Below are 23,118 nucleotides of genomic sequence, written 5' to 3'. Positions count from 1 at the left end.
TCAGGGTAACATAATAGAAAAGTTCAACCTGGATTGAAAACACACAGACCAAGATCCAAACACTTACCGGATGAAGTCCCTCAATGGCTGATTTTCACAGATGTAGAGAATGCTATCTGTTTCACAGTCAAATGTGTTTCTGATCTTTTCCATGACTTTCATGGCCATGATCGTCTTCCCTGAGCCTGGCAAGCCATGCACAAACAGCTCTCTGGTTTTGTGGAGACTTTTTGAGAGTATCTCATACTGTCGGGCTGTGAGAAGATTCAAAATTTCACAGCCAAGCTGGTCACTCAAGAAAGACCTGAAGTTGAGCAAGACAATCACAAGGGCCTGAAGCAAGGCCTGCATTTCCTGGATGTTTTCAAGGTTATAGGAGTGTGGGTAATCAATAGGAGAGACTGAGCCCCCATTGGTCTCAGTATTCTGAGAACTCAGGCAGAGAACCTTGGTCATGACACACACTCTCCCAGTGTAGCCCCCAGTGTTCACCAGCTTCTGCTTCAGAGTAAAGGCAGTGCGGGTGCAGTAGTCCTGATCTTGCTCATCCTGCTCCCCAACGATGGTGTAGAGTGTCGGGGGGCTATTCTCTGCAATCAGCAGAGCATCACAGATGACTCCCTGCTTCCCTTTCAAGTTTAGGTCCACAGCCCAGCTTCTAGAGAGGATCAGCAGACCACAGGAGAAAGAACACATTTGCTGGTTTATCAAAGTCTCTAGTCTCTCATGCTGGGAACACAGCTCCCTCCAGAGCGATTCAGGAGTGTACTTTAAGCAGTCTGGTGACACTGGAGATGAAAAGAATCGACAAGACTTCAAATAAGTTCTTGTATTGTTTCAAACAACTCACGTATTATGTTTAAAATAGAGAAGTACGCAGTTGGCCAATATAGAACAAGACAATAACATTTTTGAAAGGTTTTTGTGTCATATACTTTGTCTGGGGATATGCATATCATATACATATGCATATATATTACCTCATAGGTCCTTTGCTTATTTATTATGGTTTCTGATTTTGTGTTCTTATGAGATGTGTGTGAGATTGTGTGTATGTGTATTTTCTATGTATGTGTTTCTTGTTCTTTGTCTTAGGTTCCTTCTCTCCACTCCAGTTTGTTCTATTCTGGTTTGTTTGTTTTAGTTGCCTGTTTGTTTTCTAATGAGAGAGAGGATAGAAGGCTGTGGAGTTGAGTGTGGAGCAGGAGGTGAGAAAGGATCTGGGTGGAGTTGGGGGAGGGGAAATCTTGATTAGAATATATTGTATGAAAAACTCTATTCTGAAAAAAGATTAGATTTATAAAAAAGTTTAAAAATAAAAAGGAGCACTAAGCCTTATGTGTAGTCTACGAAAGACAAGCAGGAGAAACTCCATGTGTATACATTCTCCTTCAGTCATATCCCCCCAAGCTGATGGAAAGATGTTGCCCTCCCATTATCTTAGAAAGATCTGCATCAACCAAAATGAAATTTATTGAGCCTTAAAAGTTTTTTTAAAAAAAGTAGTCATTCTTGCATCAGATTCCTTTGTGGAAAGTTTAAAAACAATTCTGATAAGCTAATAATAAGGAGCTCAGGTAAATTAATTTTGAAAGGAAATCTAAGGTCCTTCTAATATATTAATTATCAGGGCACAAATAAATGCTTATACCATACACAGGATGTCTCTGCATCAGATGTGATTAATAGATCTCACGTATGTTCCAAGTGCAATGTTAAAGAAGCTATTTCCTACCTTCAGAAACCTGGATCTTTCCTTAGACAAAACTTAGTTGAAGTCTAACATTATCCATGGTCTGAAGTGATTACTTTGTACCAAGACTAGACCCTGGTGACTCTGTCTCACTACCTTCTCTCAAGACAAATTACTAATGGCTCCTCAGTGCGCTCTTATCTGCCATATGAATGTTTATGTTTTCCCTCCATCCTTAAAAGCTGACTGAGGGGCCAATTCTATCACTGTGTTTCCCATGCGAGGCTTTTGCTATGGCTGTACTGGATCAGTGAGTTCCAGATACAGGATCAGAACTCCTTAAGAAGGTGCCTCAAGTGCATATGCTTAAGTCTTGCCCCTGGGAATGATATGATTTAAATCCCTGGTGGGGGCCTCGGCCTCTGCACATTTAACTATCAGATTTTGCTAGTACTTTGTTAGATGATTTCAAGGGTACCTGCACCCCATTTTCATGAGGTTTGTAGCACTGCTGCTTCATAAATGTGGTGTCCCAGAAGGCCATCTCACTGACTGCATTTTAACCAAAGTTATTAAATGGTCTCTTTCTCTTAATGGAAACACTGTCTGTTCTTACCTTGAAATAATCGCTCTTGCAGGTCAACCTTATGTTCCAGTCCTTTTTTAGAATACACTGGTCTGCAGCGTGGAGGGCTGTTGGATAGACTCAGCTGACATTCAAAATCTTTGGACAGGTCATTGAGGGAAGATTGCTCATTGGAAGCTGCCTCTGTGAGACACAGCAAATGTAAAGAGTCAGAGTAACAAAGCGTAGGCTCTATTCCGGGGCGGGGCTGAGGGTGGGGAGGGGCGAGTTGGAAAGAAGTCAGAAACCACAAAGAGACTAGGACCATTTTGTCAGTTCACTGATTGACAACTCTATGATAGAGAATCACTGGTTGGTACTGAGCTGGTTGGTACCCTGCGATCCTGACAGTAAGAACTCAGATCAGGGCTCCTGGTGTCAGCCTGCTACAGTTCCAGGGTAGGAGACAGCGATGGAAGGTGAACATGCCAAATAGTTCAGGTAGCAGGAGGCCTCACACAGAAAGTGAAGGTTGGCAATGGAGAGATGGCTCAGAGGTCAAGAGCACCGGCTGATCTTGGAGAGGACCAAGGTTCCCAGCACCTACATGGTGGTTCACAACCATTCATAGCTCCAGTTCTGAGTATACAATGGCCTCTTTTGATCTCTTTAGACTCCACAAGCACATGCACACGGTGCAAATATGTACTTGCAAGGATACATTCAAGGATAATTTTTTAAAAAATTAAAGAAAGTGAAGGTGTAGTCTGTGGTAGCCTGCCCTGAGTAGAGCCCACAACCTGAAGATAACCAAGGGTGTGGTAGGCATGAGCTTGTCAGAAGCACTGGCCCAGCCAGCAGTGAATATATATGCACTGTATGTCAGTGCATTGAATTTCATAAAACACTACTGGGCACTAAGGGACAGAGGGGTCAAGATACAATGATGGTGGGTGACAATTTCATCAGCAGGTAAACAGTCCTTTACAACTGCCATCAGCGATCAAGGAAATGGAGAGTCCCTATATCAAAGTTTTCTTTTACCTCCACTCCAAGTCTTCTCTCTGTTCTTCCTGTTCCCCAACTCAGCTCCTTCTAGCTTAGAAGTCTGAACAAAATGATTCCTCCCCTGCTTTTGATCCCTCTGACAAGCCCCCGCTTTGCTGGCTTCCACCCACAGCTCCTGCCCTTCCTCCAGAACCTTTGGTCTCCCCTTCTCCCTCTCTAGCTGCTGGCTCTCCTCATCAACCCACCCTGGCTCCCTGCTGGTTCTCCCAAACTGATGAGCACTGGATCTTCTTATAGCTGAAATACCTCTTCCTCCAAGAGGAATGCTGCTTCCATGTCAATCAATTGGTGGAGTAAAAAATAAAACCCAACAACTTCAAACAGATCTCCAAAACTGTAATGAACAACTTGATGAGCCAGCTCCTGGGCCTTTGAGACTAGGGAGTTGGATACTGCCCTTCCTGACTCCTGCTTCTCGTTTTCCTGTTTTTACTAGTTGCATCCTGTTTTATCAATGTCTTCTCTATGTGTCTTCAACAACAAATTAAAAAAAAAAACTCTAATTAAACAATTAATAAGTTGTTGTTTTTAAAACAAAATCCCAAATGTTCGATTTACCAAATGAAGACTTAGTAGCCAGACACTGTGGTGAAAGCCTGCTAGCTCAGAGAGACAGAGAAAGCACCCAACTGACCATCCTAATCCACCAACATCCCAGAAGACAAAAGCTCCTTTTCCACACTGTCTTAAATACCCTTCAATTCAAAGACCCTCCTTTCTCTTTCCTAGTTTTTCTTATGTTCACTTCCTGTGAAGTGGTTGCTTGCTCCAGAGTCTCCCAAGTCTCTCTGGGTGTCCAGCCGAACTGAAAGAATGGATGGTTGCTCTGGAGACAATTCCAGGTGAATTCCTCCTCTGCTTTCTGCAATGTTAGTAGGCTTTTTTCTTCTCCAATCACACTGGGTTTTTCTTCCAACCAGGCTAAGTGCTAAAGGGCCCAGCTTGAAGGGCTCAGCTTAACATTACAAACTGCATTTTGCTTTCAGACTACATTTTGTGATTAATTTGCCCTCTGTATTAAATCATCTACTGGAAAAATGCCCACTTGTTCCAGGAGCCATGTCACCCTTATAACAATCACAATGCCCCAGGCAAATAGCCTCTCCACTCCTACCAACAATCAATCAGTTCTTAAGGGGAAATTACTTACTGTCTAAACTAGATTGATTAAGCTAGCAACCATTCTTCATACCAAGCTGAAATCATTACTAGCCAAAAGAACTGCCTACATTCCAGATCCAGGTGCTCCCACCCCCCCACTCCACTCAGTGACTCGGTGCCAGCAGCCCTGTCATCACTAAAAGATATTTCTACCATTGCCATAATTATGATTTGAGTGCTCAATACCCAATATAAAGCCGGCACCATCATGGCCTGCTTTCTCTCTTTTCCAACCCCACTCAGAGGCAAACCATTTGGATATCACTCCCAACATTTGCATGGCATGATTTTGTGGCGTTCCTTGGTCCTCCTCTTTTGCCACAAAACCCTTTCAGTAGTAGGATACAATAAACAATATATGCCAGATGGTGGTGGCATAGGCCTTTAATCACAGTACTTGGGAGGCAGAGGCAGGTGGATCTCTGTGAATTTGAGTCCAGCCTGTCTACAGAACAAATTTCAGGACAGCCAAAGGCTACATTGAGAAACACTGTCTTGAAACCAACAAAACAAAGCAAAAAGTGGAGAGCCAACTTCAGTGGGTGTAATGAACTCAGATTTCCAGAGCTTGAAGGATACAGAGGAATTCAAAAGAGGCAGAAAGGACTGAGAAGGCAAAACTCTTACCTGGGCCAACATCCACCATCATGCGTACCCATTCCTCGGTCTTCAAGCTGTAGACACCTTTCTCCTTGTCTACCATCCATGAAACGGGGGCCTCTGAGAACACTGCACAGCAGAACTTCTCTACTTTGATCACACAGAGATAACTATACAAACTTCCCTCTTTAAACACATCTATGACTCTGGTCTCATAAGACACCTTGTCTTTAGATGAACAAAAGTGGAAAACTGGCAACTTGGATATTGCTTCATTTGCCACTGTTTTCAAAGACTCACGGTCAACTTTGTTTTTTTGGCATCCCTGGACTGTCTTACTCTTATCACCCACTCCAAAGAAAAGATAGCCTCCCTGGGTGTTTGCAAATGCAGAGATGTACTTTGGAATTGTATCTTTTATATATTCGTAGGCATGTTTGGTAGAGAATTTCTTTTTTCTTTTTCTTTTTTTTTTTTCCTCGGGAGAGAAATTTTTAAACTCTACAAATTCGGATTCACAAAAAAGCAAGTGTTGGCCAAATTCAAGTCTCTCGCTTTGGAAAATTTCAAAAGCCTGATTTGATTCAAAGCTGTTCTGACAAATGGCTCTGGGAATTTTAGCATGTGGCGCTCTGTCATCAGTAGGACTGCATTTGACACACCTCTTCTTGTCCTCCAGAAACTCAAAAGCAACTCTTGAATCCATGGCAACCTTAGAACTTAAAAATCGACGGTACAGGGAAGAGGCCAGGCTGCAAATTCGAGGCTTAGTAGAATCATCTTCAGGGCTGCAGCTCCAAGATTTAACAAAAATGTAAAACTGGTCCTCTTGTTGCTTGGTTGCAAAGAAAGCCTGCAAATCAGAGGCTGGAACAAGCTCCCTCAAAGACTGTTCCAAGTCCAGTCCTATCTCCACAGGATGCTCACTCTTGCTGGCCATTTGCATAGCAATCACTCCTCCTCCGGAGTTTAACAGAGCACAAGCAGCCTCTGTAATTCTTGTCTTCTCCTGCCTTCTCTTCTCTGAGTCCATTTTATTTCGATCTTTTTCTCCGATAGTCACTTCTCCTACATAGATGATCAAGTCTGGGTAAGACTGTTTCACCTCTAAGGAGGGATGTGTCTCCATGCTGACCCTACAGTCAAACAATCCAAACATTTGTTTTACTTTTACTAAAAAGTTAATTCTCACATGAACACAATTCACTCATCTACTTATTGAAACATATTTAATATGAGCCAATATATTCTGTCAAAGCAATAAAATATCAAGTAAGATAAAAAATAGTCCTTTCTCCTTAGAAATTGTTTTGAGGGGGCAATGAAAGTAGAACTTATGCCGGGCAGTGGTGGCACACGCCTTTAATCCCAGCACTTGGGAGGCAGAGGCAGGCAGATTCTGAGTTCGAGGACAGCCTGGTCTACAGAGTGAGTTCCAAGACAGCCAGAGCTACACAGAGAAACCCTGTCTCGAAAAACAACGACAACAACAACAACAACAACAAAAAACAAAAAAAAAAAAAGAAAGAAAGAAAGTAGAACTTATCATCACATGCGACATGGGCTATAGGAGGGAAAACATATTGATGGGGGGTCTGAACGAATTTGGCTATTAAACTGTACTTTGGTAATGCTCTCTGGAGGAGATAATGTCACCTAGTTACCAGAATTGTCAGGGTGAAGCCATCAGCATTGAGGTACAGGACCAGGAGGAATCAATAAATCCAAGGGTGTGCCATGGAGTGAGATATCACAGCTTGGAACATATTTCTAATAAATTAAGAGATAAAAGAAGGCTATACTGGAAGGAGATGTGAAACAGGATGTGAAAACCCAGAGGTGGGCGAAAAGCAGAGGATCATGGTCTCAGGGCACAGAGCTCAAGGCAGCCTGCTCAGACTCTCCAGGTTTATAAGCTGCTGATGAGTGCTGCACATAGAGATTAGGAAGTCTTACTGAATGATTTAGTGAAATGCCAGGCAGTGGTGGTACACGCCTTTAATCCCAGCACTTGGGAGACAGAGGCAGGAGGATCTCTGAGTCCAAGGCTAGCCTGCTCTACAGAACAAGTTCCAGGACAGCCAAGACTACACAGAGAAACCCTGTCTGGTGGCATGGCAGGGTGGTGGTGGGAAGGGTGTTTAGTGAAATGACATAAGTGGTGACTTTGAAAAGCCCCCAGATGCTTTGGCTCATAGATGTCTAGTAAGCAAAACTCTATGAATTGTCACAATGGATTGAGAAATGAAAACCAGGTAGAGAAAAGCCACTAGACAGACTTACTAAAGAAATGAGAGGCACAGAAATGAACACAAAGAAAGAGAAGTTGAAGGTTCTCTTTAAGATGGGAATGCTAACAATATTTACCATGGATGAGAGAGAGAGAGAGAGAGAGAGAGAGAGAGAGAGAGAGAGAGAGAGAGAGCCAGAACAGAAGTGAGAACTTAAAGATGGAGCAAGAGGCTGAGGGACTAAAACAACAGAATCCCGAGCATCAAGGTTTGGAAATGATGGTGGTCCAGGAACTGGGAGGAGAAGGTGAAGGAGAGGAGAAAGGCAAACAGCGGGCCTGATGGAGGTTAGGTTATGATAGGAGGGAAGTTTTCTAATGCAACCCCCTTTCTCATGTGTGTGCCTGGAGGCCTTTCTCCTAGGAGATCCCATATCCCATCAAGGTGAAGGTGAGTGCCATTACACTATGTCTTCATGCATCCAACATACACAAATCTACACATCTGTAATATGTAATAATGTCTTGAAAAAACAATTCTATAGCAAGGTATTACATTATGATAATATTTGCATAAAAATTAAAGACAATGGTCCTGGAGAGATGGCTCAGTGGTATATGAGTATTTTACTTGTATGTATGTCTGTACATCACCCGCCTAGTGCCTGGTCAGAAAAGGACATCAGATCCTCTGGGACCTGTTATGAGAGTTGCTCACTGCTATGTGAGTGCTGGGAATTGAACCTGGGTCTTCTGCAGGAACCAGAAATGTTCTTAACGGCTGAGTCATCTCTCCAGATCTATATATAATTGAGTATTTTTTTTTTCGGGAGTAAAATCCTAAAAATGTCACATGACACCGAATAAAGCTGTACTAGAGGATGTCTGCCAATGTTAAACGATTGTAGGGGCTGGTGGGACAACTGGTCTATAGCAATGGCACCATTCCGTGAGAACGGCAGAAAGGTGAGCTTGTCTCCCTTATACAACCATATAAACAGTCGGTGAAAGATTAGGCCTCTGATAAATGTGTGTGGAAATGGAAAGTAAGAGTGGAACACACAAGACTCTGGATGGGCTGGGGCAGTACACTGGGCAAAACAAATTGAGACTGATCATCTTGGGGCAGAACTGGGACAGAAAGGAAACAGGCTGGAGAACCCGTGATATTTGGGAAACTGAAATCACGGGGTCTTTGGCTCTTTTCCAATAGTTTCTAGATTATAAACTCTGGGTTAGATAGTAACAATTCTGTTTCTACCTCTTTGCTCCTTCCTTAAAGACAGTATCTTGGAGGGAGGGGTTGTCAGTCGCATCTGCAGAATCCCTGTCAACACTGTAATTTCAAAACGGAACCTTGGGGCCTGAAGCTTATATTCTAACATGCATCTGCTAAGGGTAACAGGTTCTGCCAGCTCAGAGACTTCCTGTTGAGAGTGCGCAAGAGCCAGCCAGCCAGGCAGTGAGTGAGCAAGCAAGAAAGACAGACAGAGACACACAGAGAGAGACAGAGAGACAGAGACAGACTCCCTCCCTTATCCCTTCGCTTCTCTGCGTCCCCCTTCTCCTGTGCTGGGCTGGTCAGGCTCTCATCCACCCGGATCATTCCCTTTCACCCTGACGCTCCTCGAGTCCTCAGCACCTACTTTAAAAGGAACTAGTCGCTGAGTTTGATAAAATATCCCGGCCTTCAGGCAGGAAAGACACACAGATGTTACCTTGGCTTCTGGGCTGCTCAGGCCACCCGGTCCCAGATCTGGTGGACTAGGCCTCGGTTAGGGTGGAGGGAACTGAGGGTCTCTAAGCACTTCGCGAAGAATCCGAGCCTGTCGTCCAGATCCTGTGCACTCCAGATGCCAGCAGGAGCTCCAGATCCCAGCCCGCGCTCCAGATCCCACCGCGCGCGAATGTGGCATTGAATTCCCGCCTTTCCTTTTCACTGGTTGGCTCCCCACCCGCCTTCTCCCGGGCGCGGGAAGAAACCAATAGGAAGCCTAAAAAATACCGGGAACCTTGAAACTCAGAATGTGCTTAATGAACTAAACTTTAGTAATTCTGAACCTTAGCTATGTTGGGCTTTCGGATGGTTCTTGGTGTTTCTAGTTTCTTTTGGTCTCCGCCTTCTCCCCACTTCTTTCTTCCTCTTTCCTCCTCGCTCTTCCTATATTCTAGTGTTCCGTCTGTCACCGGCCCATCTGTCTGTATCTATTTACTAACTAATCAACCTGTTTATGGAATCTCTTCATATAATTTACACAAGACAGGATAAAACATATTCAAAAGGAGATAAACTCTTCTTCAGGCCCTTCCCTCTGGTGCCCGCCTCCCGTCTGTCCCTGGCCCCCTCGCAGGTCGCACCTGGACACTCATTCACTGTTTCCAATCTGTGTGAAAAGACTCCGAGGAGTTCTCTAGATCGCCTTCCCAGGGCCGCTTCAGAAAGCAGAATTTGGAAACAGTTCAAATGTAATAAAAACTCTCTTTTCTTCCAGAATCCAGCCTCCGATCCAGATCGTTCAGGTCTGTGGCCCGGTGGTGTTGCACTTGTGGATTGGTCACCCGCCTGTGAGGCCCAGGGGAGCAGCCCCGGCTCCAGGCTACAACTTGGGTTTGGCTAGCAGTAGTCACATCGAACTGGCTCAATCCTTCTAGCTGTTGGAGTGTTTGTTTTGGGGGAAAACGAAACTGCTAGGATTTTCTGGCCTTTTGCAGGCATGTTGCCAGATTGAACTCATTTTTTTTTTTTTTTTGATCCGATTGTTAGCTGCCCTTTTCCAGCTAAGCCCCCATCCTTGTTGGCTCCTCCCTGCAGTGACTTACAGCCTTGTCAGCCTGAAGGTGTTCCCTGCTTCCCTGCTGTGGAAATGTGGAAAGCCTGGGGAAGGAGCACAGATTCACACAGATCTAGGGAAAGGATAGTGAGAGTGAAGCTTTTATGAGGATCTCACCTCCTGAGCTCAGAGTTGAAAACTAACCAGTGTAACTCCTGAAGGTACTTGCAGACCTTCATCTGCTGTGTGTGCCTACTGCATGTGCGCTTATTACATACACATGGTTAACACGGTTAACGGCGTCAGGATATGTTTTCTAGTTCAAAACCTGTTTTTCTATGGTTTCAGACTTCCCATTTCAGTATATTTTCCATACCACCATAGTCATTTTTCTTTAAAATTCTTATTTTCCGGATTGTACAGTGTTGAAAGAAAAAGGCTGTCAACCTAGAATTCAACACACACACACACACCACACACACACACACACACACACACACACACACACACGCACACACACACTTCACCTAGTTGATAGAAAAGAATGGTGTCCTTTTCTAGTGAAACAAAGCAATAAAAGGAGGATTTTGTCTCCAGGAGATCTTTGTCACATGAAATGTTAAAGGCTGATGGAACTTTGTACCAGACTGACACTTACAGTCACATAAATAAAGCCTATACTTCAGGAGTAATTACGTGAATATTAAAAGGTAATTTATCTTTCTCAGTATTCAAAAATTACTAAAAAGATAAAGATACAACTATATTATGGTGCTTATAATGTATAGAAAGAAAAAATTGTGATAATTACAGGGGGCTGGAAAGACGGCTCAGGGACTCAGAGCACGGTCTTGTAGAGGACCTGGCTTTGACTCCCAGCACCCATGGGTGGCTCCTCACAGGCCCTGGTAACTCCAGTTCCCTGTCTCTGGCCTTGGTGAGCACCTGAGAGGTGCTCATTGGAGTAATGTTTTTGTGAACTGTTTGAGCACTGTGTAAAGACTATTCTTGTATTGTTCAAATGCTAATCTCTGTGCTGGCAGAGATCTGATTACAGCTGGACTTTGGTATTGTAATTATTACGAAGCATACCCTTGCTGCTTTTTTTTTTTTCTTTTCTTTTCTTTTTTTTTTTTTTTTTTTCCCATTTCCCTTCAGGCCTGGCTAACTCCAGCCCAAAGGTTTGTTTATTTATTATATGTAAGTACACTGTAGCTGTCTTCAAAGACCCATCAGATGTCATTACAGATGGTTGTTGTGAGCCACCATGTGATTGCTGGGATTTGAACTCAGGACCTCCAGAAGAGTAGTCAGAGCTCTTAACTGCTGAGCCATCTCTCCAGCCCGAATCTTAGCATTTTCTAAACATTGTTCTTCATCACCTCCTGAATGGCCAGTAGCTGGGCTGGAGAGTAAAGGTGGGACTTCTGGGCAAAAATAGAGGGTCTCAGGTGGGAACCAGAAACCAGATCACCAGCCAGACAAGGATGAAGAAGTCGGTGCCAGGATGAGACTAAGATAGACAGGAGGTCGGCCATGTGTTAAGTGAGGGGTTCATTTTTCATATCCCATTCAGAAACTAAGCCATGGAGCTTTCAGACCATTTGCTATCTATGCTTCTGCAATCTGCAGATGATCCCCCTGACCTAGTTGCTTTAAGGCCGGCTTCCCCAGCATCCAGTTAGCATCTCAAAGTGACACAGTGGTAGGCTTTGTTCTTCCCTATATTGGGAGAAAAGGGGAGGGGGACTTATCTGTGCCCTTTGTTCTCAGTACTTGTAAGACTCCCAGAGCATGTGTTCACATGGTAAGAGAAAAAACTCACTGCAGGTTTGCACATTAATCAGGTCATAAGTAGAATAAGAGGTTATACCAGAAAAACACCTACGTGTATATACACTAGGAGCAATTATCTGGCTTAACTTTGACCATTTGTTACTATGTTGCAAGGTCATGGAAAAGTTTTAGATTATAACTAAGCCATCTTTGAAGTTTTGTCAAACTCAGTCAATATCTTATATCCTGCTTTTGCACCTGGGGTCCTTACAAGCTTCAATTAATGGTTTTCGTAACCCCTTGGAATGTGCCCTAAGTTTTAGAAGTCTGCTGTTATCTCTGAAGCAATGAAGCAGTCCTGTTATAATGATTCTGAGTGTTGCTATTTGGAAACAATGGTAACTCTTGCATGCTAGATGTTTCTGCAGAGTAAACGCTCTTTGTCTTTGCATACTATCTGAATCTGGGGTCTTCCTTCAGCAATTTTCAGACCCTTACAGTGAGATGTAGAGCAGGCTAGTGTTGTCGGGTTAGAATAACTGAGAATAATAAAAACAATAAGTCTCTGTGTCCTTATTCAGAGAAAGGGTGGGCATAAATAGTTACAGTTACACACATGGGCACATGCATACACAATTTAAAAATAAATGCTTAAGATTTTGTGTAATAACACAAAAGAAGGAAGGGAGTGTATGAGGCTGTTGCAATGCTTCTGCATCATTCATGAAGTAGCATGTAATTCAGCTGTGATAAGTTAAACCCAGGTAGTGTAAGCCCCAGAGTTGCCACTAAGCACAGTGGAAACAAAAAGCTTATAATTACTGTGTATGTTTGTTTGAAAAACAATAGCCCCTGTAGGCTCATAGGGAGTGGTATTATTGGAGCTGTGATCTTGTTGGAGTAGGTGTGGCCTTGTTGGAGTAGGTGTGGCCTTGTTGGAGGAAGTGCATCACTAGGGGGTAAGCTTTGAGGTCTCAGAAGCTCAATTCAGGTCTAGTGGCTCACTGTCTGTTACTACTGCCCTTGATATGGATCTAGAATTTTCTGCTCCTCCAGCATGATGCCTGCCCGTACATTGCCATGCTTCCCACCATGAATGACAATAATGGACTAAACCTCCGAAACTGCAGTCCAGCCCCAATTAAATGTTTTTCTTTATAAAAGTTGCCTTGGTCATGGCGTCTCTCCATAGCAATAAAACCCTAACTAAGATACATACTAAGTCAACAGGAGACAAAGGGAAGTTAGTGTCAATTATTTTGTGTTTGTTATATTTTTATCTATCTATCTATCTATCTATCTATCTATCTATCTATCTAGTATTGTACATACATGTATGTATACATGTATGTATCTACTATTATTATATATATATGCATGCATGTATTTATGTATCTATTATTACATATGTATATATGCATGTATCTATCTATGTGCCACATAACTATCCTACTTCCTCTTTGTGCTTATCAGCTCATAACTCACCAGTTTCACACTTAGGCAGGCAGCTTTCTAGATAGAATTAGATACCATTTTCTTCTTCAGATCTCAGTTGCTTCACATGGTTATCAGCAGCCATGCTGATGGGGGTGAGATGGGATCTCAAAGCAGTTTTAATGTTCATTTCCCTGATGATCAAGCATATTGAAAATCTTTAAAAGTATTTATCAGTCATTTATATTTCTCCATCTGAGAAATCTATGTGGTTTATTAGCTCACTTATTGACTCCATTGGATGATGTTTAATTTGTGAAGGCTCTAACTCATCTATGAATAATATAATTAATATAACACATGCTGTATTAATGCTGCATCTGAGGTATAACTGTCAGAGCTCCCCCTATCACTCAGGTGTCTCCTCATTCTGGCAACTGCTTCCTCTGCTGCACTGAACGTTCTTAATCCCAGGAAATCCAATTTGTCAGTTTTTGAGAATCTTCCTGTGCAGCTGGACTCCTTTTCAGAAATGCTTGGCTATGTTGTATATGTGTGTGTGCATGTGTATTTATGTATGTATTTTTCCATTATGTTTTCATCAAAGTTTTGTGTCTTAATATTAAGGCTTTGAGCTGGGCGGTGGTGTCACATGCCTTTAATCCCAGCACTTGGGAGGCAGAGGCAGGCAGATTTCTGAGTTCCAGGCCAGCCTGGTCTACAGAGTGAGTTCCAGGACAGCCAGGGCTACACAGAGAAACCCTGTCTCGAAAAACAAAACAAAACAAAACAAAAAAACAAAAAACAAAACAAAACAAAAAACAAAACAAAACAAAACAAAAGGCTTTGAACCATTTTTGAAATGGCTTTTGGTTTCTTTGTTTTAAATAGGGTGAGAGATACTAGTATCATCTTCCTGGATGTGGAAATCCAGCTTTCCTAGTACCACTTATTAAAGAGGCTGTTTCTTCTTTCTCTTCCTCTTCCTTCTCCTCCTCTTCTTCCTCTTCTTCTTCCTCCTCCTCATCTTTCTCCTCCTCCTCTTTTTCTTCCTTCTCCTCTTCTTCCTCCTCTTCCTCTTCTTTTCCTCCATTTTTTTTTTCTTTTTGATTTTTGGAGACAAGCTGTTCTGTAACTTTCTCTGTACACCAGGCTGGCCTCTACCTCCTGGCTGAGGCTGTCTTCCTGAATGTACCAATATATGGGTTGTTTGTTTGTCTGTTTACAGCTTTGTCAAAGTTTGACAGCTGTAGCTATATGCATCATTTCTGGGACCTCTGTTTTATTCCCCTGGCCTACATGTGTGGGTTTGTGTCAGTCCCACACTATTTCTGTTACTAGGACTCTGGATGAAGCTTGAGGATGAGTATTGTGGTAGCTCCAGCACTGCTGTTCCTGCTTGAAGGTCACTGTCTTAGGGTTTTACTGCTATGAACAGACACCATGACCAAGGCAGCTCTCCTGAGGACAACATTTAATTGGGGCTGGCTTACAGGTTCAGAGGTTCAATCCATTATCATCAAGGTGGGAGCATGGCAATGTACAGGCAGGCATGGTACAGGAGGAGCTCAGAATTCTAAATCTTCATCTGAAGGTCTTTAGGAGAAGACTGGCTTCCAGGCAGCTAGGAGGAAGGTCCTAAATCTCACACCCACAGTGACATACCTACTTCAACAAGGCCTCGCCTCCAAACACTGCCACTCCCTGGGTGAAGCATATTCAAACCACTACAGTCATTTAAAGCAACTTGAGGCCTAGTGTCTCAGGTAAAATGTTACTTTCCTTTAAATACAAAGTCATCCTCTGCCTACTGACCCCAGTTCAGCTCCGTGCCTGAAATTGTACAAATTGATGCTGATTAGAATCTGCAAAGGTTCATTGAACTGTGAACAGGAAGACTTGGAGACTTAGTTTCTCTCATCTTTTAGGTCTTTCAGATGTCCTACAATTTTGTTAGAAGGAGACCTTTTAGCTTGCTCGAGTGGAACCTTCCTTCCACAAAAGTGCTTTATGCAAAGGTGGTAAAGAACCATACCTCAAAGGTCGCTTGCTGTAGAAATAGTTCCTCAAGGAGAGCCACAATTCTGTGGTGTAGAGACTCTATGGTAGATAATTAATATTTTACTGGCTGTTTATTTAGTCAAAAGACACGCATAATGGGACTGGAGTGATGGCTCAGAGATTAGAAGCATGGGCTGCTCTTCTGGAGAACCCAGGTTCAAGTCCCAGTACCCACATGACAGCTATGACTGTCTGTAACTCTGGTTCCATAGCATCCACTGCCATCTTCTGCCCCCTGAGTGCACCAGACATGTGTCATGTGTGTGTCTTCTTAAACCAAAGGCACTCCAGACACTTGAGTGTCTTATGTCATCTTTTCTCAGTTATGACCTTGTGCCACCCCACCACCTACATGTAACATCTCGATACTTCTAGAATTATAAGATGTTGTGGAGTATGGACTGCGGCTGCCTCAGGATCTAAGGGCAAGTCATGAAGGAGAGACTCATCTGTATTCAGCAGTCCCAAATACCTCTACTATTTTAGTTTTTCCCTAACGAAACTGTGGTTTGATGTCCTTGACTTAGTGGATGTTTTCTTTGTCATTTCACCATATCCTAAGCCATAATTCATGTTTGACTTTAAATGGATTATTTCTGACACTGTGGGGGCTGCTTTTTAGCTAGTGCCTCCCAGACAAGTCTCTGAATACTGGTGACAGTGTAACAGGTCAAAGATCACTCTATTTTGTCTCAGCTGAAGCCATCTTGGTTTAAACTGAAACTGACCCTGGCCCACAAATGCATCTTTTTTACCCCTGCCCTGGAAAGCCCCCAACCATGTTCTAGAAACTCGAGGTGGAAATGCCCTGGCTAACTGTATATTTTTGGCTCTTGTTAAACTGTTTGCTTGCTTTACTTTCCCCTGCAACTGCAACAAGGATGTAGTTTTTCTGTGTTGTCTTTAAAAACTCCCTGTAGGGCTCGGGAGATAGCTGCAAGTTTAAGAGCATGGTCTTCTGTCTTAGTCAGGGTTTCTATTCCTGCACAAAATATCATGACCAAGAAGCAAGCTGGGGAGGAAAGGGTTTATTCAGCTTACACTTCCATATTGCTGTTCATCACCAAAGGAAGTCAGGCTTGGAACCCAAGCAGGTCAGGAAGCAGGAGCTGATGCAGAGGCCATGGAGAGATGTTTCTTACTAGCTTGCTTTCCCTGGCTTGCTCAGCTTGCTTTCTTATAGAACCCAAGACTACCAGCCCAGGGATGGCACCACCCACAAGGGGCCCTCTCACCAATGATCACTAACTGAGAAATAGCTGCCTCATGGAGGCATTTACTCAAGGGAATCTCCTTTCTCTGTGATAATTCCAGCTTGTGTCAAGTTGATGCACAAAGCCAGTCAATATAACTGCTCTTCCAGAGGTCCTGAGTTCAGTTCTCAGCAACCACATTGTGCCTCACAACCATCTATACTAGGGTCTGATGCCCAATTCTGGCATGCAGGTATACATGCAGGAAGAATACTATATACATAATATAAATTAATAAAAAATCCCTGTTATGTGCATTTGAGGCTGTTCTGTGAGCAGTGTTTCTCTCTAAGCCTAATTTGAACTTTGATCATGCTGAGTGGTCCTTGTGTCTCAATCCCCCAATAACATCAGTCCACATATATTGAGAGTCCTTGGTTCTAAAGAATAGCCATTTGTTTCAGTACATAGTCTCTTTATTTGTAGAGCTGCAGAGTTAGACTCTGGGATTCTGAGTATACCCACCAAAGGTTCAAATAACCCAACACATGGTAACATATCAGAAAACACACCAACTCAGGACAGAGGGCTTTGGCTCATGACAAAAAAGGAAGCCATCTTAGAAATAGGGCCACCCCTTGCCCTGGGACTTCCCAAGAATTGTTGACAATTCACATTTGGCACATTGATATTACTCATGTCCCTAGCTTCGGGAGGCTGAAATATATGTTCGTGTCATTGTGGACACTGACTCACTCGGTGCTCATTTTTGCTGTTCCCCTTTCAGGAAAAGGAGTAAAGAATATTCTTGCCTTTTTCCTCAGAGCTTTGGCTGTTTTAGGGCCATGCAAAATATTATAAGTGGATGATGCTCCGGTGTACATCATTGTTGCCAAGCCTTTTCAACAATTTTGCTAACAGTTTGGCATAACCTGTATCCCCAGCATCCCATGTGACCCTCAGAATTCATCTTCCAGGAAAGAGCTAAAGGACAATTTAAACTTCATTTAAAAATATAGGAGAGAGAGAAAGGTAATATGGCCACTTTTCACAATATCTCATCTTCTATTTACTCTTCAACAAGGATGACCTCACTGCTGCAGAACATTTTTGGACTCCTCCAGAAAAATTCAGGGTCATAGTCTATTGGAGAGATGCTATGCCTGGCCAATTGAATCACTGGGTTCCAGCGATTCATTGAAGTCATGACTGTTTGTGTTTTTCCCTCAGGCTGCTAAAAGTTGGTGTGGACAGCTGAAAGACTGAGTAGACCAGTGGAAGTCAGATGAAGTGTCTAAGGCATCTGCAGAGGCCAGAAGAAAAGGAGGAGACCAGGGTGAAAGGATTGCAGAGTCATGAAGAACAGGGTCTTTCTACCAACAATGACTCAGAGGAGGAAACTAGTGACTGAAGAGAAAGAATTAATAAAGTCTTAGGTGTACCTGCTGAATTGCTGTTTCTTGCTATGTTGTCTTTGTTAAATGCATCTGTTCTTACTGAAGTATAACATAACATAAGCTGTGCTTACGTGTCTGGTCCTCCTGTGCCTCATTTGTTAACCGGGAAGAGAATAATATTCCTATTCATGTCAATGACTCTGAGATCTTGTGGGTGCCCCCACAGCTAATCTTATTCCCCAAACTAGGATGGTTAAAAAACATGATATTTTGAGTATGTTCAGGCCTTGCATGATGCAATATAAACCACTTGGCATTCAAAGTTGGATGGATTACCCTCTTCCATTGCTCCGGAGAACACGGCCAAGATATTTAATCTTTATTTTTCTGTTTCTAATTGGTCCTCTAAACTATGTCTCATTGTAATGTCTCTGAGAAGTTTTCTGTTGGTTTTGCTGGGGAGTATCATAGCCTTAATATTAATCTGCTGCTCCTGTCTGCTTTGAAGATTGTCTCGTATAGCCTAAAATTAAAAACCACAACCTGAAAATTACCAGGAGTAATGGAGTGGGCCTGGCCTAGCTGAACTTGAGAGGAGTGGGTCATGGATTTTTCAGGTTGGAGTCCATGGCTCCTGGGGCACAATGTGCCTCCCTGTTCCTGAGAGACTGAGGCACTTCCTCAGGTACTGAAGCATTCAGGTCACTTTGTGTTTCTCTATGTATTTCTTCAGTAGTCAATGAGACATGGAAACTTGACAAGACAACTGGTCTTAGAGACCAATCTGTGTAACCTATAAAGTTTGCAATCATCACTGTATTCTGTCAACAACTGTATTGATCTTGGCAATTGCCACTATAGTCTGTTCCTAATAAAGGTATCAAAAGTCTGATTGATCTCAATAATATTGTCACGACCTCTGGCTTACTGTATCCCCTCTGATGGGCCTGGTTTAATTCCTTGAGACCATATTAACTGACCTTGGTCTGGTAAGTAAGTGGGGTGCTTACAGAAATATAACCAAAGACCAATTGCCCTATTGAAGATAGATGTAAGTATTGTATGTAAATTTTTTGCATATTAAACTCAGTAGCACACACATGTGCATCCCCCTCAGCACACACAAAAACACACAGGCACACACATGTGTACACATACTCCCACACATCCATGCACATACACATGCATACACACATACACACAAGTATGCACCCAACATGCACAGGAGCAGGCACACACACCTCACATATACATGCACACACACAGAGTGTTACTTTACACTGTAGGAATGTACATTAAAGACTGCATTAATCATGTCAAAGGAGAAAGTGTGTTTTCAAAATAACTCCGGAAACATCTCAGACCTACCTGTTGCTAAGCTTATTAACTCCTTTTTAAAAGCAGTCCCTTTTGCTAAACAGGAAAAAGAGAAAGTCACCTGTTGGTAAATGCTAACATATGAACAGATACAACGTAGCCTTTGGGTTCAGTGTATATAGAATGAAATGGGAAAACTGTAGTTTCATGTGTATCTGAGGGTTTTGGCACCAGGTATATGTGTGTTATGTGAGGGGCAGAAATAAAGACACTGCCTACATGACTGTTCCATGGGAAAATTAAGGTTTTATTTAGAGAGAGGGAGAGAGAACAGCCAGAGGCATCTGCAGAGTCCAGAACAGAGAGAGAAAGAAATGGACTGAACATGGCCAAGGTCGGACCTGACCAAAGGCTACATGCAAGGGAGAGGAGAGGAGCAGAGACAGACCATGGTGAGAATAGCTAGGTCACATGAACAGACAGTGGGGGTGGGCAGGGAAAGCCAGGAGACTGGACTGGAGGCTTTGAGGTGTTTAAAGAAGTGTTGGTGAGTAGGGACTGAGGGAGCCTGGAGACTAGCAGGGGCCTTGCTGTGCTGAGAGGTGGCACAGGTACTTGTTTCTTGGAGAGCCATGAGTCCCTGTTGACAGAGGTAGGGGAAATGACTCCTTCTGGCAGAGAGAAACTGGCTTCACAAGTTATTTGGACTGCCTTTTGGAGTGTGGGGAACTGGAGTTTCCCGTGGGCCTGACACTATTCTCCACTACACAGGGGCCCAACACTGTCCAGTTTCCAACAGAGCGAGATAGAGCATTCTGCCCCTCATAGGACCCCACAGCCATAGCTAAGAGGTATGGATTCCTTCCAGGTTACCCCCTAAGACAGCAAAGGATAAAAATGAATTTATAATAAACAAGTGTAGAGATCCTTTCCCCACTGTATTTTGTAGAGTGTATATCTTGACAAAAGTTGATAACCCTTGAGAAGGGCATCGAGACCTAAAAGATAGGGGCCATTGAATGAGAAACAGAGGTCAAAGGTGACAGGCTACTCCTAGGTGTGGAGGAGTTTTGCTGCAGATATGAGGGAGAAAATGGGCATCTAAATGGGTCCACAGTGGATGTGATTGGCAGACTGAGCAAGGCCATGTGAGGAGAATGAGGAGAGGAGAGAGGGGAGCCTGCAGCCAAGAGGCCAGGATGCCAAAGGGCAAAAGGGCAAAGGGGATGGCATAGGTAGCCTGGCTGGGTTATAGAGGACTCAAAGATGCTGGGGAAGGGAAAGACCAGTCTAGTGTTTGAGTTGGAGAAGATTATTATAGGGGGCAGAGTGTGCCAGCCAGGAGGACCCTGTAACAGGTAGGGTAATGGCTCTTCCTGGTTGTCAACTTGACTATATCTGTAATGAACTATGATCCAGAATTGGAGGGCACACCTGTGATCCAGATCTTGACGCTCGAAGACACAAGTTTCTGACCTGGATCTTGGCATGGAGATCTTGAGGCATAGTGGCCATGAAAAGCTTAGGTAATACATGCCTTTAATCCCAGGAGACTGAAACAAGGAGATCTCTGAGTTCAAGATCAGCATGAGACAAAGCAAGTCCTAGATCCAGGTGTGGTGGTACATACCTTTAATCTGGGCCACACCTTCTGCTGGAGACCTATGTAGACATTGGAAGAAGGAAGATACACTCTTTGACTGCCTGCACTTACTTGCTAGCCCATTTGTTAGAACCTACTTCTACAGACAACCAGCTGAAACAAAGGGCCTCCTGGGACTGAGCAACTACTAGATTCTTGGACTTCCCATTCATAGCCGCCCATTGTTGGGTTAGTTGCACTAGAGACTGTAAGTCATCACAATAAATCCCCTCAATATAGAGAGACATTCCATAAGTTCTGTGACTCTAGAGAACCCTGGCTAATACAGGTAGGAACTGAGGGATGCTGGGAGAACCTGGAGGCCATGGCCGGCTCTAATATGTTAATGAGTATCTCAGTCACCCAGTTTGTCTCAGGTTTGAGACCTAACAGCCATGAGCACTATGGGGGTGAAGCAGAGGCTCCAGCTTGCTCCACGGGCTTGGGGAAACCAGAAAAATATAAAGAAGGTTGGAGCCCATCAGTGTTCTTTCTTACTCCACCTCTTCTCCATCCTCCCATTCCTCCTCATCTTCACATTCTTCATCCTCAACTCTATCCTTCACCCTTCTCCTCTTCCACCTCATGTCCTCTTTCTCCCTCATCATCTACATCAGGAACCATGGAATTCTTAAAGGGCTCGAGCCAAACACCGAATCCAACGAAGTCTCCTGTCTCAAGTGCACCTTGGATGTTCATCCTGCAGACTTATGCTTTTCTGATAGGTTATATTCCTTCACCACTAGTGGAATGATCTAATTCAAGCCAGATTAGAATATATTAAAAACAGGTTTGTTGGGAAGCTGCTCTTGGATGATCAAGTTCACTGGCCCCAAGGAAGAAGGACAGGGAAGTCTCCATGGGAAGGAGGCCCCGGGGAGGAGAAAGAGAGAAAGGGACACACAGAGAGATGTTGGGCCTTGGACAAGGTAACTCCATTTAACCTGTTACCTTCAGTCAGGTAGGACACAGGTAGAGGGCGAGATTAACAAGTCTCCACCTCCAGAGATTTAAATATTAATGAATTATCAAAAGGCCAGGGGCGTAGCTAATTAAGTTATTCCCTCCCCTTTCTCCCTTCCCTATAAGATTGGTATCCCCTGGCTTTTGGCGGGGGTGGGGTGGGGGGGGTGGGGGTGGGAAGGGGGTGGGAAGGGGGGGAAGCGCGTACCACTTACATCTATTAACCATGTCATGAACAATAAAGCTTTGGAAAACTGGACTCCACGTGTCGCATGGTCTCTCCACCTGATTCCCAGAATTGGAACCCTGGAACCTTGTAGATGCAGCCGCCGGCCCGCCCATCGACAGCTGCGTGAATGTGGGACTCTCCGCTGGCGATGTGGGAAGCCCGCCCGGGACCCTGATGCTGGACCGCCCTGGGACCCTGATGCCGGACTCCCTCTCCCCGACCTCGAGATTTCTTCCCCACAGAGAGAAGAAAAGGAAGAGGAGGAAGAACAGGAGGAAGAGAAGAAGGAAGAGGAGGAGAAAAATGGGGACAGGGTATGCCAGGTAGGGACTGAGGGATGCTGGGAGAACCTTGAGGCCAGGTCTGCTCTTATGTAAAATATGCACCTCATATGTAAAATATGCGCCTCAGTCCCTTGTCCCAGGGTCCAAAACCAACCACTTTCCTCACAAACTTTCCAGATTTCCTTTGGATTTCCCCAAACTCTCAAGGTGGCTCCATCAAGATTCAGATTCGATTCATCAGAGAGAACTTTAGTTTTGAAGCAGTGAAACCTAACTGTTGTATTTCTGTTACCTCATCTCTGGTTAAATAACATATCCTTTCTTCTCCCTCTCTCCATCCAGTGCAGACACTCCTGGATGGTTAATAAATGTGGTTACCATATAACTCGGGGCTTGGAGATGAACTTAGATCAATTTTGAAACAACGGTCGGCGGAGTTTGTTCTGTTTCTGGTCTTTCTTCAATGTGTTGGGAGTCAGGAAAGCCAAGACAAATCAAACAGCTTGTCAGGAGAATTCAGCAAAGCAATCTCTGTATTTCAATTAGGCAGCAAAAACTGACCAGTCAGGAACAAAGGCGTTGTCACTCAAGTCAGGAGCTGACTGTGTCCCTCAAGGGAAATTGCATCGCATACTTAAAGGATGAGACCACAGAAGGAGGTGGAGTGTGGTGGCCTGTATTCTTGTATAGTCATATTTTGACACAAGGGGTTGGGCAATGGAATCTCCATTGTG

General features: G+C 43.7%; 1 protein-coding gene across 3 annotated transcripts in view; it reads right to left on the bottom strand.

Moving 5' to 3' along the window:
• The window catches only part of LOC117702245 (schlafen family member 9-like), a 28,420-nt gene that overhangs the window by 1,261 nt on the left and 4,041 nt on the right, over positions 1-23,118 (bottom strand). Inside the window, exons 1-5 of one of the 3 annotated variants that reach the window (XM_076706412.1) lie at positions 9,676-9,975; positions 9,036-9,311; positions 5,115-6,223; positions 2,310-2,462; positions 68-788 (exon numbers count right to left, since the gene is read on the bottom strand). In XM_076706412.1, the coding sequence (XP_076562527.1) occupies positions 68-788; positions 2,310-2,462; positions 5,115-6,216 (1,976 nt within the window). In that variant the 5' untranslated portion in view covers positions 6,217-6,223; positions 9,036-9,311; positions 9,676-9,975. Of the gene's footprint in view, positions 1-67; positions 789-2,309; positions 2,463-5,114; positions 6,224-9,035; positions 9,601-9,675; positions 9,976-23,118 lie in introns of those variants that run through there. The other 2 variants (XM_034493481.2, XM_076706413.1) reach the window with 2 other exon arrangements.

Source organism: Arvicanthis niloticus, unplaced genomic scaffold (genome assembly GCF_011762505.2).
Source record: "Arvicanthis niloticus isolate mArvNil1 unplaced genomic scaffold, mArvNil1.pat.X pat_scaffold_604_arrow_ctg1, whole genome shotgun sequence".
NCBI lineage: Eukaryota > Metazoa > Chordata > Mammalia > Rodentia > Muridae > Arvicanthis > Arvicanthis niloticus.
This window is presented reverse-complemented; position numbering and strand designations above follow the sequence as displayed.